The 13,197-nt window shown below is 44.4% G+C and overlaps 1 protein-coding gene across 1 annotated transcript; it reads left to right on the forward strand.

The window, feature by feature from the left end:
* The first annotated feature begins 726 nt into the window (after positions 1–726).
* CFAP53 (cilia and flagella associated protein 53) lies at positions 727–12,889 on the forward strand. Its single transcript, XM_065657232.1, has 8 exons — positions 727–915; positions 1,926–2,152; positions 2,669–2,842; positions 6,183–6,486; positions 9,422–9,640; positions 10,722–10,938; positions 11,223–11,325; positions 12,400–12,889. Exons 1-8 carry the CDS (start codon positions 727–729, stop codon positions 12,635–12,637), a joined length of 1,671 nt encoding a protein of 556 aa, XP_065513304.1. The 3' UTR covers positions 12,638–12,889.
* The last annotated feature ends 308 nt before the right edge of the window (positions 12,890–13,197 follow it).

Below are 13,197 nucleotides of genomic sequence, written 5' to 3' on the forward strand. Positions count from 1 at the left end.
ATGTTACATTAACGAGGGATGTCAGGAGTGATGTATCACACTGGGAGGACCAGGTGGTCAAGAGGCCACCAGCATCTCGGCCGGTACCAGCGCTGGTGTGGCCAGCAGGCCCAGGGCAGTGACCGGCCTGTGCTGGGCACTGGGGAGGCCAAACCGCGAATCCTGGGGGCAGTTTTGGGCCCCTCACCTCAGGGCTCAAAATGACGGCACCAGAATCACCTCAGGGCTCAAAGTGGTGGTACCAGGGGCACCAGAATCACCTCAGGGCTCCAAATGGCAGCCAGAGGGGTGGCGGGATCACCTCACAGCAAGAAAGGCCTTGAGGTGCTGGAGCGAGTTGAGAGAAGGGAACGGAGCTGGGGAAGGGGCTGGAGCACAAGTGTGATGGGAGCGGCTGAGGGAGCTGGGGGTTCAGCTGGAGAACAGGAGCTGAGGGGAGACAGGGACACAAAGAAACGGCCTCAAGTTGCGCCAGGGGAGGTTGAGGTTGGATCTGGGGAACAATTTCTTCCCCAAAGGGCTGTGGGGCATTGGAACAGGCTGCCCAGGGCAGTGGTGGAGTCACCGTCCCTGGAGGGGTTGAAAATACACACAGATGAGGTTCTCAGGGACGTGGGCCAGTGCCAGGGGTGGGTTAATGGTTGGACTCGATGATCTTGAGGGTCTTTTCCACCCAAAACGCCTCACGGTTCTGTGATTCTATAACCTGCAGCGCCCTCGGCCGCCATGACACCCGCACCTCCCTCAGCCCACCCGCCGCTGCTTCCCCGGCGTCATGAGGTCACTTCCGGCGCGGCGCTTTGCCATGGCAACGGGCGACGCGTCCCGCCTACCCCGGCCATGGACGCGCGGAGCTGGCGGCGGCCGCCCCGGTGCCGGGAGGTGCCCGGGCCCTTCCCGCACTCCACGGCGCTGGTGAGGGGTCGATCCGGTCCTTGGCGGGGAGCTCCAGCCCGGTGCCGGTTGGGGCTGGGCCCTGTGAGAGGAGCCGGGAGCGGCGGGGGGTTCCCGGCGGAGGCTGAGGCCTTGGGAGGGGGACAAGGGGATGGACCAGACTCTGCTCAGTGGTGCCCAACGATAGGATGAGGGGCGACGGGCACGGACTGGAGCACAAGAGGTTCCATCAGAATATGAGGAGAAACTTTTTTCCTTTGAGGTTCCAGAGCCTGGAACAGGCTGCCCAGAGAGCTTGTGGAAGTGGCTGGAGGGTACCTGTGGTGGGAATGTTTGTTTGGTAGGTGTAAAACAGACCATAAAGACTCTCTTGGATGAAGAGGGTGAGATATAAGCCATAGCCTGGGCAACAGACCAGTGCTTGTTCCTGAAGCCATTTCATGCTCTTAGGCGTTGTGCTCTTGTCTGGAATTACCCCTAATTACCCTGAACTCTCGTCATTGGGTGTTATGTGCTTAGAATCATAGAATAATTTAGGTTGGAAAAAACCTTTAAGATCATCGAGTCCAACCGTTAATCCAACCCCGGCACTAACCCACGTCACTGAGAACGTCATCTCCGTGTATTTTCAACCCCTCCAGGGATGGTGACTCCACCACTGCCCTGGGTAGCCTGTTCCAATGCCCCACAGCCCTTTGGGGAAGAAATTGTTCCCCAGATCCAACCTCAACCTCCCCTGGCGCAACTTGAGGCCGTTTCTTTGTGTCCCTGTCTCCCCTCAGCTCCTGTTCTCCAGCTGAACCCCCAGCTCCCTCAGCCGCTCCCATCACCCTTGTGCTCCAGCCCCTTCCCCAGCTCCGTTCCCTTCTCTCAACTCGCTCCAGCACCCCAAGGCCTTTCTTGGCGTGAGGGGCCCAAAACTGACCCAGGATTTGAGGTGCGGCCTCACCTTATTTGATCATGAATTCGTCCAAAACAAAACACAGAATAACTGATTATATTTTCACCACTGATAATGCTTTCTCGTACAGAGAGCCAAGCCTTCCAAAGAGCAAACCAGTGAAAATTTTGCCTCCGCCCAAAGACAGGAAGAAAAAGAACTTGAATATGCCAATCTCTTAAAGCTCTACGCCCAGTATCGCCACGTCAACGAGTGGCAGAAACACAACGAACAGAAATGGCTGCGTAGCGCTGTGCAGAGAAAGGTGGACGCGACCATGCGGGAATATCTGCCTGCAGCTGATGAGAGAAGAGAGAGGTAGCAACCGAGTAGCTAATACCGATATCTCCCCTAACATTTTCTATTTAACTGCGCGCTTAGAGAAATGACGATGGGAAAAACATTCAGTAGAGCTCAGCTCTTTGTTACGCTGTGCGTTGAGGCATAATATTAATTATTCATGGTAAATGAAAGCGTAGGCGTGTTTACTTGTTGGTTAAGCGGCAACGTAGAGCAAACATTAGTTAATTGGGCTACTAGTCACTGAGCCAATCGCTAGAGATACTTATTTAAACACAGTAACTAGTACGGTTTGGGTTTGCAAGATAAAGAACTTAATCTGTACCAGGACATGATTTTTTGTGCACTCAGAGGGGATCTTGCAGCAATCCCTGAGTTAAAATGTGATGTTCCCTTGGACATTCCCTCCTTTGGCATTTTCAAGAAGTGTTGGAAAGAGCCCAGTGCCCGTTTTGCGCCCGTAACAAATAAACTAGAACTTTATCATTCAGCAGAACGATTGTTCTAGCTTTTGTTTAAATGTTTTCAATACAGGCTTCGCGAGCTTCTGGAGGCAGAGGAAAATAAGTACTTTGCTGAGATGGACGCACTTGAAGAAACGGTACAGGAGAAACACGACAAAATGCGGGAGCAAGCAAAATTACTGAGAGAGAAGAGAGAAAAAGAAAGACAACAACTGGTGGCTGAGAAACGGGAGCAGCAATTCAGGTATCGCCAGAAAACTATCTTAGAATTTGCCCGAAATAAATACCAAGAGGCAACTGAGCAAGAAGGCGACAATAATAAACTGAGGAAGGAAAGATGAATGTGGTTGAAATTGTAAAAAAAATAAGGTGGTTTGGATAGAGGTGTATGAACTTTGCTAGAAATTCAAAGACCTCGGCGATGTTGTGCTCAGTTTTTTCCTGAATTTTGGGATCTGACTTGTTCAGTCCTTGGAAATGTGGTTTTCTAAGGAAGGGCTGAAAATAATATTAACGTAATTTAATTGTAAGTTGTCTTCTCCCAGTCTCCCAGAGCGCTAAACCCGCAACACGGAGCTAAGAATCAATACTTGTGCGTAATTAACTAATTTCACAGATAAATATTGTTTTTTCAAATGTGGGGTTTATTGCCTGAGACGGGTGTTAAGGCAGTGAACGTGCTTCTAAATTCACCTATTGGTTTTAAAATACCACCCTCACGATTTACAATTCCCAGTTTGTTCCCTACCCACACGCAAAGTGGTTGAAATTCACTTGGAAAATTGTTTAGATATTAATACTTGGATTTTCGTGCCACAGTTGCCTGTCCTAACATCTCAGATTCTCTTTTTTTCCCAGTACAACCCGACTGATAAACGGTTCACTCGCTCTCGGGGGATCATCCCATCAGTAAAATAAAATTTTAGAGCGCTTACCCCAATAGTTTTACTCATTTATAAACTACCTACTTGTATGTTATGTACATTATAAAACACGTGCAAAAATAGAAATTAAAAGAGGACGAGGTAAAGATGAAATGAGCACCCTGAGGAGCCCCGGGAGGTTATTTCAGTAACTCATAGATATACACACGATTTTCTCTTTCTCTTTGCAAACTTCCCACTATTTGGAATATCTTTCTGAAGCCTCATACAGCCTTATTTATATATTTTTTGAAACTTTAAGCAAGGCGCTCCCCTCTTTTGCAGCTATAGATTCTCAAACCTGAGCACCTATAGTGTATAGTATAAATTATTATAATATAAATTATTCCAGAGTACTAAAAAGCAGATTTTTTTATCAGCTGTATGGGCTGGGTATGTTCATCAGTGGTACCTTTAAAGAAAATTGCAATGTCTTAAAAAACGTATTGCATCCTCTTTTTTTTTGCGATAACATCAGAAGGATCCATATAGAAAATGTTGTTATCGCAGCGACTTTGTTCCGCAGCCGTGAAATGAAGAAATAACTGGGGAGGAGGGAAATAAATGCAGTTTTTGTCTTTGGGAAGTGGCAAATACAGACACAATTTTAATGTTAAGAAGCTTAGGACAGCAAAGAGAGGAAGAAAACCAACCATCTGGGGGAGCAGATGCTTCGAAGTTGCTGTAAAAGCTGCTTTAAATGAATTATTTTGATGAAATCAAGCAATTACAGGGGTATTTTCTATTAAAATTCTACCCACACTGAACTTTTATTTAAGTTCTCTCCCCCTCTGAGAATGCAATTAAATTCAGATTAGTTTGTAAGCATGAAAAAGAATAAATAATTCTTTATTCCTGCACCGCTGAGGGAACTTTGAACCCATTGTGTTAAGGTAAGACAGTTATTTCTAACAGTGTAAGATTGAAAATCTTAATATTTCCCTCAGAACAATTGAGAAATCTGGTTTTTATTACTACTAATTAGTGCTGGAGTCTGTAATCACCACAAATTTCTGGAAGATGGATCCAGTGTCCTGGGATTGGGGGAGAAAATGCTAAATGTGGCAGAACCAAATATAAATTTGCCAGCGCTAAAGGGGGAATTTTGCTTTAATGTAAAAAAGAAAATTAAAAAGCTCAGGCAGTGGAATGAATTCAGATCTCGTTTCATTGCTGTAGTTCTGAAAATTATTTAAAAAAAAAAATTAAAAATTTGATGTGGAGAATGATAGTACTATGAGATAATTCCTTGAGGAATATTTAATATTTTTTGCTACGCAGGATTATCAGCTAAACATTGTCTAAAATAATAATATTTTGCATTTTACAGGTAACTACTGTGGTCATGCGGTGGTTCCAGATTCAGTCAATGATATTTGATGACGTTTGCTATAAATTCCTAAATAGTGTTGCAATAATCTATAAAAGATGGTTTAATTCAGCGTGAAATTTTGCGATTTATTTTACTTTACAGCATTCTTGTGTGTCTATCACACTTGTAGATCTTCACCCTTGTCTGCTCATTGATGAGAATTTATATCCCGGTTATAAAACAGAATTAAAATACTCGTATATTGTCCAAATTAAATAATGGCTGACAGCATATATTGGTCTCCGTAGCGCTTTTTTTGTAAGAATAAAAGCAAAATATCAAAATAGTCGCGTGTTCTTCAGCTGAAGATAAATATCTGTTCATTCGCAAGTCAATTGCAGCAAATAAATGAAAATTGAAAGCTGCATTTCTTGTTTGACTTCGTAGCTTTTTTGACTTTTATTGCGACTTTTCTGAATTATCCCACAAAACTTTATTTAAAAAGAAATTCTAGTGGTTCCTGTTCAACAGCGTAACCTAAATTTCCGCGCTCAGAGTATTTTCTGAATAGGAATGAGCTTTCAAGTGACCAGGAAACTTACATTAAGTCTCCATTTGAATGAAGAGCAACTGACGTGTTTGAACAAGCGTATTGTGCTTGTGTTTTATATGTGAAAAAAAAGGTGGATGTACACAAACCCCACACAACGCATGTTCCAACTACATATATACCTTTTATATAAAATACACATTCTACATCTAAAATATGTATACAGTGGGGTTTTTTTTGGGGGGGGTTGTTTCGTTTGGTGGGGGGTTTTTTAATATTTTTTCCTTTTTCCTCTTTTCTTTTTTTCCTCTTTTCCTTTTTTCCTCTTTTCTTCCTCTTTTCTTCCTCTTTTCTTCCTCTTTTCTTCCTCTTTTCTTCCTCTTTTCTTCCTCTTTTCTTCCTCTTTTCTTCCTCTTTTCTTTTTTCCTCTTTTCTTTTTCTCTTATTTTTTCCTCCCCCTTTTTTCCTCCCCCTTTTTTCCTCCCCCTTTTTTCCTCCCCCTTTTTTCCTCCCCCTTTTTTCTCCCCCTTTTCCCCCTTTTTTCTCCTGTTTCTACAAATGAAAATACAGGAGCTGCTCTTCAACAGATTAAGGTCCAAACCTCCCTCCAATCGGTCTCTCTTTGATTTCACAGATCTCACAAAGAGCCAGTGCCAGACCAGGTGCAGAATTTGGCATCCTGAGCATTAGTCCTCTGTGTATTTACGACCTGGGATGCTCCATCCTCCTCACCCCTCCAGACTTGCGCATTATTTGGAGACCGTTGTTTCATTTTTACCCTTTCACGTTGCCTTTCCAGACAACAGTGCGAGGAGCTCCGTGCGGAGCTGGCGAAGAAGCATCGGCGAGAAGTGTGCGCGGACCGGCTGGCCCAGCTGGCTCTGAAGCAAGAGCTGGAAAAGCAGCGGCAGGAGGAGGAGCAGATGTTTGCGGAGCTCTGGAAGCAGGACAGGCTGGCCAAGGAGCAGCGAGACGCCGCCGAGATGCAGAAATCAGCAGAACAGCGCCGGGAAACGCTGAAAGTGCTCGGCGCCCAGGTCGCGGCGCTCAGCGCTCACAAAGAGGAGGAGAAGCGGCTGAAGGAAGAAGAGGCTCAGTTGCTGGTAATTTCTATACCATTCTCGATGCAGAGTTGTCTATAAGGCCCTCCTGGTGCTAGGCTTACTAAACATTTAGATTAATCCGTACCTTCTTTGTGTCTTCACTGATTCCATTAGGATCTGAGACTGTCCTATTACGCTAAGCCTCTTTTCCAGAGATGCGGCAAACGCGTTCCTGTTTACTGAGGGAAATACAGCTTTTGAAACTCGGCGTGTAAAGGATTTGGGCGTTTCAAGCCTCTCAGAGCCTTTGTGGGAAATCAGAATGTTTTTAAGCTTTTAGAATTATAGAATTATTAATCGTTTTGGTTGGAAGAGACCCTCAAGATCATAGGGTCCAACTGTTACCCCACCCCTGGCACTGACCCATGTCCCTGAGAACCTCATCTCTGTCTGTTCAACCCCTGCAGGGATGGTGGCTCCACCACTGCCCTGGGCAGCCTGTTCCAATGCCCCACAGCCCTTTGGGGAAGAAATTGTTCCCCAGATCCAACCTCAACCTCCCCTGGCGCAACTTGAGGCCGTTTCTTTGTGTCCCTGTCTCCCCTCAGCTCCTGTTCTCCAGCTGAACCCCCAGCTCCCTCAGCCGCTCCCATCACACTTGTGCTCCAGCCCCTTCCCCAGCTCCGTTCCCTTCTCTCAACTCGCTCCAGCACCTCAAGCCCTTTCTTGGTGTGAGGTGATCCCGCCACCCCTCTGGCCGCCATTTTGAGCCCTGAGGTGATTCTGGTGCCCCCGGTACCACCATTTTGAGCCCTGAGGTGATTCTGGTGCCCCTGGTACCACCATTTTGAGCCCTGAGGTGATTCTGGTGCCACCATTTGGAGCCCTGAGGTGATTCTGGTGCCCCTGGTACCACCATTTTGAGCCCTGAGCTGAGGGGCCCAAAACTGCTGCCAGGATTTGCGGTTTGGCCTCCCCAGTACCCAGCACAGGACGGTCACTGCCCTGGGCCCGCTGGCCACACCAGCGCTGGTACCAGCCGGGATGCTGGTGGCCTTCGTGGCCTTTTTGGCCACCTGGGCACATTTGCCGTACAGCTTTGCAGTTTTCTGATTTCTAGTTTTCTCGTGTCCCAGCTGGGACGCACAACGCCAGATGTCAGACCACGATATGCGTGTTTATTCACCATGGAGAGGACCCTGGCACAAACACGAGGAGCCACACTTACGTAAAAAATCCCAACTGCTTATCCCTCAGCTGATGGAATTTCAGAATATACACCCATTATATATATTTTTTAAACAAATTAGCAATCGGTGCCTAAGTGCTCTCACCCATTAGTGCTGGCTGCTCTTGGGCGTCATGTCGTGGGAGGCGTTTGGCTGCCTTGGCCCCACCGTTCTGGCCAATACGCTGTTGGTTTTTTTTCTATCCCTTTCCAGTATAGGCTTGTCGTAGTTGTGCTGGTTTTACTGGTGCTTGCTAGCTCCCAGCGTCGACTTTGTGAGTTATAGACACAATAAAATTCAGACTCTGTCTTCATTTGACAGCTATTTACACCTAGCAATTGAACGATCGCTCAGGGTACTCTGTCAGGCACTGAAAGCTGATGTGGGCAAGATATACACCCCACTACTTTTTAAAAATAATGACGATAGTGAATCTAAAGCTCTGAAAACCCTGGCTGTAAAACTGTGGAGTCCTTATTTCTAGCTAGTCTCACTTATTTAAAAACATGCGGAATAAAATTATTTTATTGGAACAACTGCCAAACCGCCCAGGCAAAGAACAATTTTACTTACCTCTCAGAAAAACGCTATTAGAATAGAAGACTTTGGACCTTCTGCCTTGGGCTCTGTCAAAAAAGAAAAATCAGGATATTCCGGCTGTAGCCTCACAAATGTCGGACGAGTTTCCGCCGTAGCGCTTTTGCCCTGGCTTGCAGACGGCTGGTTGGTAACAATTTCTGTGTACATTTGCAATGTCGTGTTACTCCGTCGTACAAAATCCCACAGAATAAGCACCACGGATCCCACCCTCAGCTACTCTGAAATTCGCCGCCGTCAGAATTCAGCCCGAGACACGTGCCAACTTGCCCAGGAGACTGCTAACTCCTTCCACTTCCTTTTCTTCTTTATTCTTCAGAGTATTTTGGTTGATTTAGTGGTTCAAAGGGTATATACTGAGTTTCAAAGCTGTTTTACCAGCTTCTGAAAGTGAATTTGGCCGTTCGGGCTGACAGCAAATTCGGCTTTGGCTTTGAAACGCTGCAAGAGTCAGTGGGTGCTTCATGTCCAGGCTTAAATGTGTGAGTGCATATAAACTTATTCAAATGCAGGATGTTCGGGAATTGCGCTAAATTACTTTATTGATGCTGGTTTGGGATATTTTTTTTTCTTTTGACTAAATAATCTTGAATTATACATGTGCCTGTTAGCTCTTTTCATTGTTTCTTTGTTAAGAACTCAACTTTACTGTCCCTTTTTTCTGTTCTTTCCAGTATAAAGTGGAAATGGAAATTCAGTAACTGCCCATCAGAATATAAGGATGCAATTACTTTATGCAACCGTATGTTCACTAGAGATGCAGAACATCCAGCACAGACACAGGACAGATAATAGGTGCAGAAACACGTAGCTCTGTTATCATTTAGTGGTGATGTGTGAAGACTTGCCTATAGATCATACGTGCTATAATTATATCAATTTCTCTAAAGAGGTGACTCTGTTTATCCGCTTGAAATATTTGGAGTACACCAGCGTTTTGGTATTGAAGTGCGTGTGATAATTAAAGAGAAAAACCCTGAGTTCTAATTTACAACGTGCTAAAATGTTGGTGCTTTAACAGGTCTGATGGATGACACTAATTCTCTCCTGTTAGCAAGAAAATCTTAAACTATCTTTGCTCTTTGATGTTCCGATCAAACTAATTTTAGCCATCGCTTAGTTGGAAGTAATGCAAGGATTTTACAAGCTGGTTATTTTTACCGTTGTAGGAAGAACAGCAGAAACTGCTTAAGCAAGAAAATGAACAACGTCAGATGGAGAAACTACAGAAACAGAAGGAGCTCAGGGACATGTTGCTCAGTGCAGCCGAGGACAAGAGGCAGCATCTTAATGAGGAAAAACAAAGTGAACTTGCCCTCGAGATGAAGATCTTAGAAAAAGCTCTTCGGGAACCCCAGGAAGACACTGAGGAGAAAACAAAAAGAAAAGTAAGAGCTGAGGTGTTCACCGTGAAATTGCGGGGCTGGACCTCGTCTAGACTGATTTTGTGGCCCTTGGTGAGCTGCGTGGTGTAAATGAGATCAGACACGTGCCCTTTTCTCTGAACAAGTTCATTTTTTTCTGTTGCTTCTCTGAAGAAAAGCCCATTACCTGTTAAAACCATAGCGAGTACTTTACAGGTTTACAATCAGCAAGGCTACCAGGCTGGAGAAAAGAAAGGAAATCCTGGACTCTTGTCCTTCCATGCTGATTTTACTGGGTATAAATCATTTTTCATCCTTATACTACATGGATGTAATGGAGGTTAGAAAAATATTTTTGTTTCGTGGACCCAAATTTATTAAATATTTGTAACTGCGGAGGAAAGCAAATATTTAACTTATTCCAACTCATTAATACTAAGAAAAGGTTTTAAATCTTTAATAGCTGGATACATAGATGCAAAACCTCATGTTAAAAATCTTGGAGATGCCACGAATGGTGGATGTGTCTGTCGCTTCCGAAATTTAAAATAGGTCGATTGTCCAACTTTGGGGTGAAAATGGATCTCAAGGTAACTTTGAGAGGGCAGGGAGCTGAATTCTTTACTCTGCTCAAGGTATTTAGAAGCTCACATACGTTAGGAAAATGTATAAACTCACTGTTAGACCTTGGCCCAAAATTAGGGGAGCTGAAATTTATTATTGTGTCTTAATATTATTTCTCAATCCCGAGGTTTCTAATGCAGGTGAGGGTGAAGCGGCTTCGTCAGCTGGGGAAATTCTGTGGAAAATGTCGGCGTTGTCGGCAGCTGCCTGCTGTGGGGAAGGGATTGCTCTATATTTATATATGTTTATATATGTTTATATATATTTATATACATCTGTATCACTCTACGTTCTTACCCTGTTGTCCAAGCACTGTGGACGGGTGAGGAAGAAGATTCCGCACAGGTTTTCCCCATGACCGGGTTTGGGATGGAGGTCTAAGCTCCCAGTTCCCACATTGCCTGCAAACCCCCGCTTTTCACGTTGAAAGCTTTTTTTCGAACTTGTTCACTCAGATCTGCAAACGTCTGTGTGTTTGCAGCATGAGCTGTTCAAGGAGCAACAGAGCTACCTGGCGCACCTGGCTCAACAGCTGGAGGAGGAGAAACGGCGTGAAAAAGAAGACGAGCAGCTCCTGGATGAAGAGATGGCGAAGATTTGGGCCAAGAAGGCTGAACAGCTGCGGTTAGAAAGGGAGGCGAGAAAGCAGCTGCTGAAAAATGTCCTAGATACAAGACAAGTGCAGGTTGAGGAGAAGTGTAAGTGATAACGGCTCGTTTTCCGTGCCCCGAACCAAAGCAAAGCCCAGATTACATGAGCAAGCAATCTTTATTATTTATTATATTATTATGGCGTTCTGAACGCGAAATCTTTTGTATTCTGAGCGGATGAAAACCAAATAAGCTGAGGATACACTTGATATTGTTCATATGCCTCTGTAGAAGCAACAAAACTTAGTCTTGCTCTTTAGGCTTGAACTCAGGCTCACTGTCCCTTCAAGCTTAGCTTCTGTTATCTTCTAAAAGTTCGTTTGTTTTTTCAGTGCAAAGAAATGCAAAGGAGCAGGAAGAACTCGCTCAAGACAGGATGTTATTGGCCGAAGCAATCGCAGAACTCAGACATATAGAAGAAGAAAAATATGCAAGGTATTTTTCTTTTTTTCTTTTATCCCATCAGTTCATTTCATTGCAGATCGATCTTTTAAATTTGTGAGCGGGCTAATTCTTATTTTCCGATAACTCTAAGAGCGCCGGGTGGGTTTTCTTCTGTTCAGAGCTGCTCAATAGCAGCCGTTTTATTGCAATCGGTGTGAGATCAGAATTAGCGATCTAATCATACAAATAACGGCGTTTCCTTACATCTCCTTGTTTTGGTCTTTTTTTGACCTATCGTGTGACTTCCATCCTTGTTTATTAAATATACCCCCTCGTACTCTGAGCTGTTATTAGGGAGGAAGGTTAATGAGAGGGTAGTTCGTTACTTACCTGGGAGAACTAGTGCGTTCAGGCTAATTGCTGAACTCCACCCACATGCATCCCTTAAACCATCATTTAATCACCCACTGCTGCACGTAAGCACGGGGTTCTTACCTTAGGGTGAAAACAGAGTTACCCGCAGTAGCTGAAACGTTCCTCTGGGTGTCATGCAAAGGACATTATTTCACTTATTCCCTTTATCTTTTGTGCTCCTGCCCTTTCTCTGCACTGGGGAGGTGACCAAGTTACTGGGAGGTAACTGGGCAGCTCCTACCAGAGCCAGAATGTCGCGTTCTCCGGTTTTAATCTCCCCCTTTGGAAGGAAACACGCTGGGCTCCGTTTGAAATAAGCTTCGCTCAGCAAAGCCGGCGTTTAGTCCTGTCACTAAGTGCTTGTGGTTCATCCCAGTTGCGTTTACGCACAAATCTTGACTCAACTGTTGGCATTTGAGGCGTCTCTGTGACTCCTGCTCCAACAATGAGCCCGAACTGGGACAGGACTGAGACCTGACACACTCATTTTCAGTCCTCCCACCACCACTCTGACATAAAGGAGGTTTTTTTGAAATTAGTTCTCTGAAGAACGTCAGCTTCGTGTGTAGAATTTGGTTAACGTCGTTATTCTGAACGAGTTTTGAATTGTTCTTTAGTCTAAAGGTGAATGCTAACAGATTAAATAATAATAATTCTTGATTTTTTTTTTACCCACGCTTCATAAATAAGCCATTCGTATGTTATTTCCAGAAAAGTCAAGGAAGTAAAAGAGTATCAAGAGCAACTCAGGGCTCAAATTGCCCATCGACAACAGGCCCGCGATGCTGAGGAAGAAGAGAAGCAGCGAGAACGCGAGGCGGGTTTAGCGGCGGAGCGAGCTTACCAAGAGAGGATCCAGGATGTTCTATCGAAGCCTTATGATAAAATAGCAAAAATCCACCCTTTGAGAAGAAAACTCACGTCTAACTCTCAAGAAGTTCACTTATGATACTTTAGCTCATTCGGTTGCCTTTAAAAACATCTTCTGAGGGTGTTTATAACTAAACTCGAGTTAGTGGCCCCCTCTCCACTGTGATGCTCAAAATATTTAACTGGAAAAGACAAGAAACGTGGTATTTTAAAGGATATTTCTTACCTAGGATTTTTTGGGGGGACAAAACGGCTGATTGAAACAAAGCGGTTGGCATTTTAATACAAGAATGCTGTATGTTCTCTGCAGTATGATGATTATTATGGCACAAATGATACGTTGGCGTTTTTTAAAAATCCGCACAAAGAAAATTTGTAGAAGAGTTTCAGCAAACTGATTAAAACGCCTTTCAAACTGCAAATATTTGCAAAATTTTTTTTTTATTATTTAGGCAGAAAGTACTTGGAGACTCATCTTCATTTTCCTTGTTCAACATAAAACTATGAATCCATTTTCCTATGGGATGGACAGTAAAGAGCTGCTGTTGCTTTGCGTCTATTCCGATAGGTGTTGAGCGAGTATTTGGAAATATTTCATTTTCTTTCTCGCATTTTTCCATTTGAGCTTTTGCTGCTGCT

The sequence above is a fragment of the Caloenas nicobarica genome, chromosome Z (assembly GCF_036013445.1).
Source record: "Caloenas nicobarica isolate bCalNic1 chromosome Z, bCalNic1.hap1, whole genome shotgun sequence".
NCBI classification, from domain to species: Eukaryota; Metazoa; Chordata; class Aves; order Columbiformes; family Columbidae; genus Caloenas; species Caloenas nicobarica.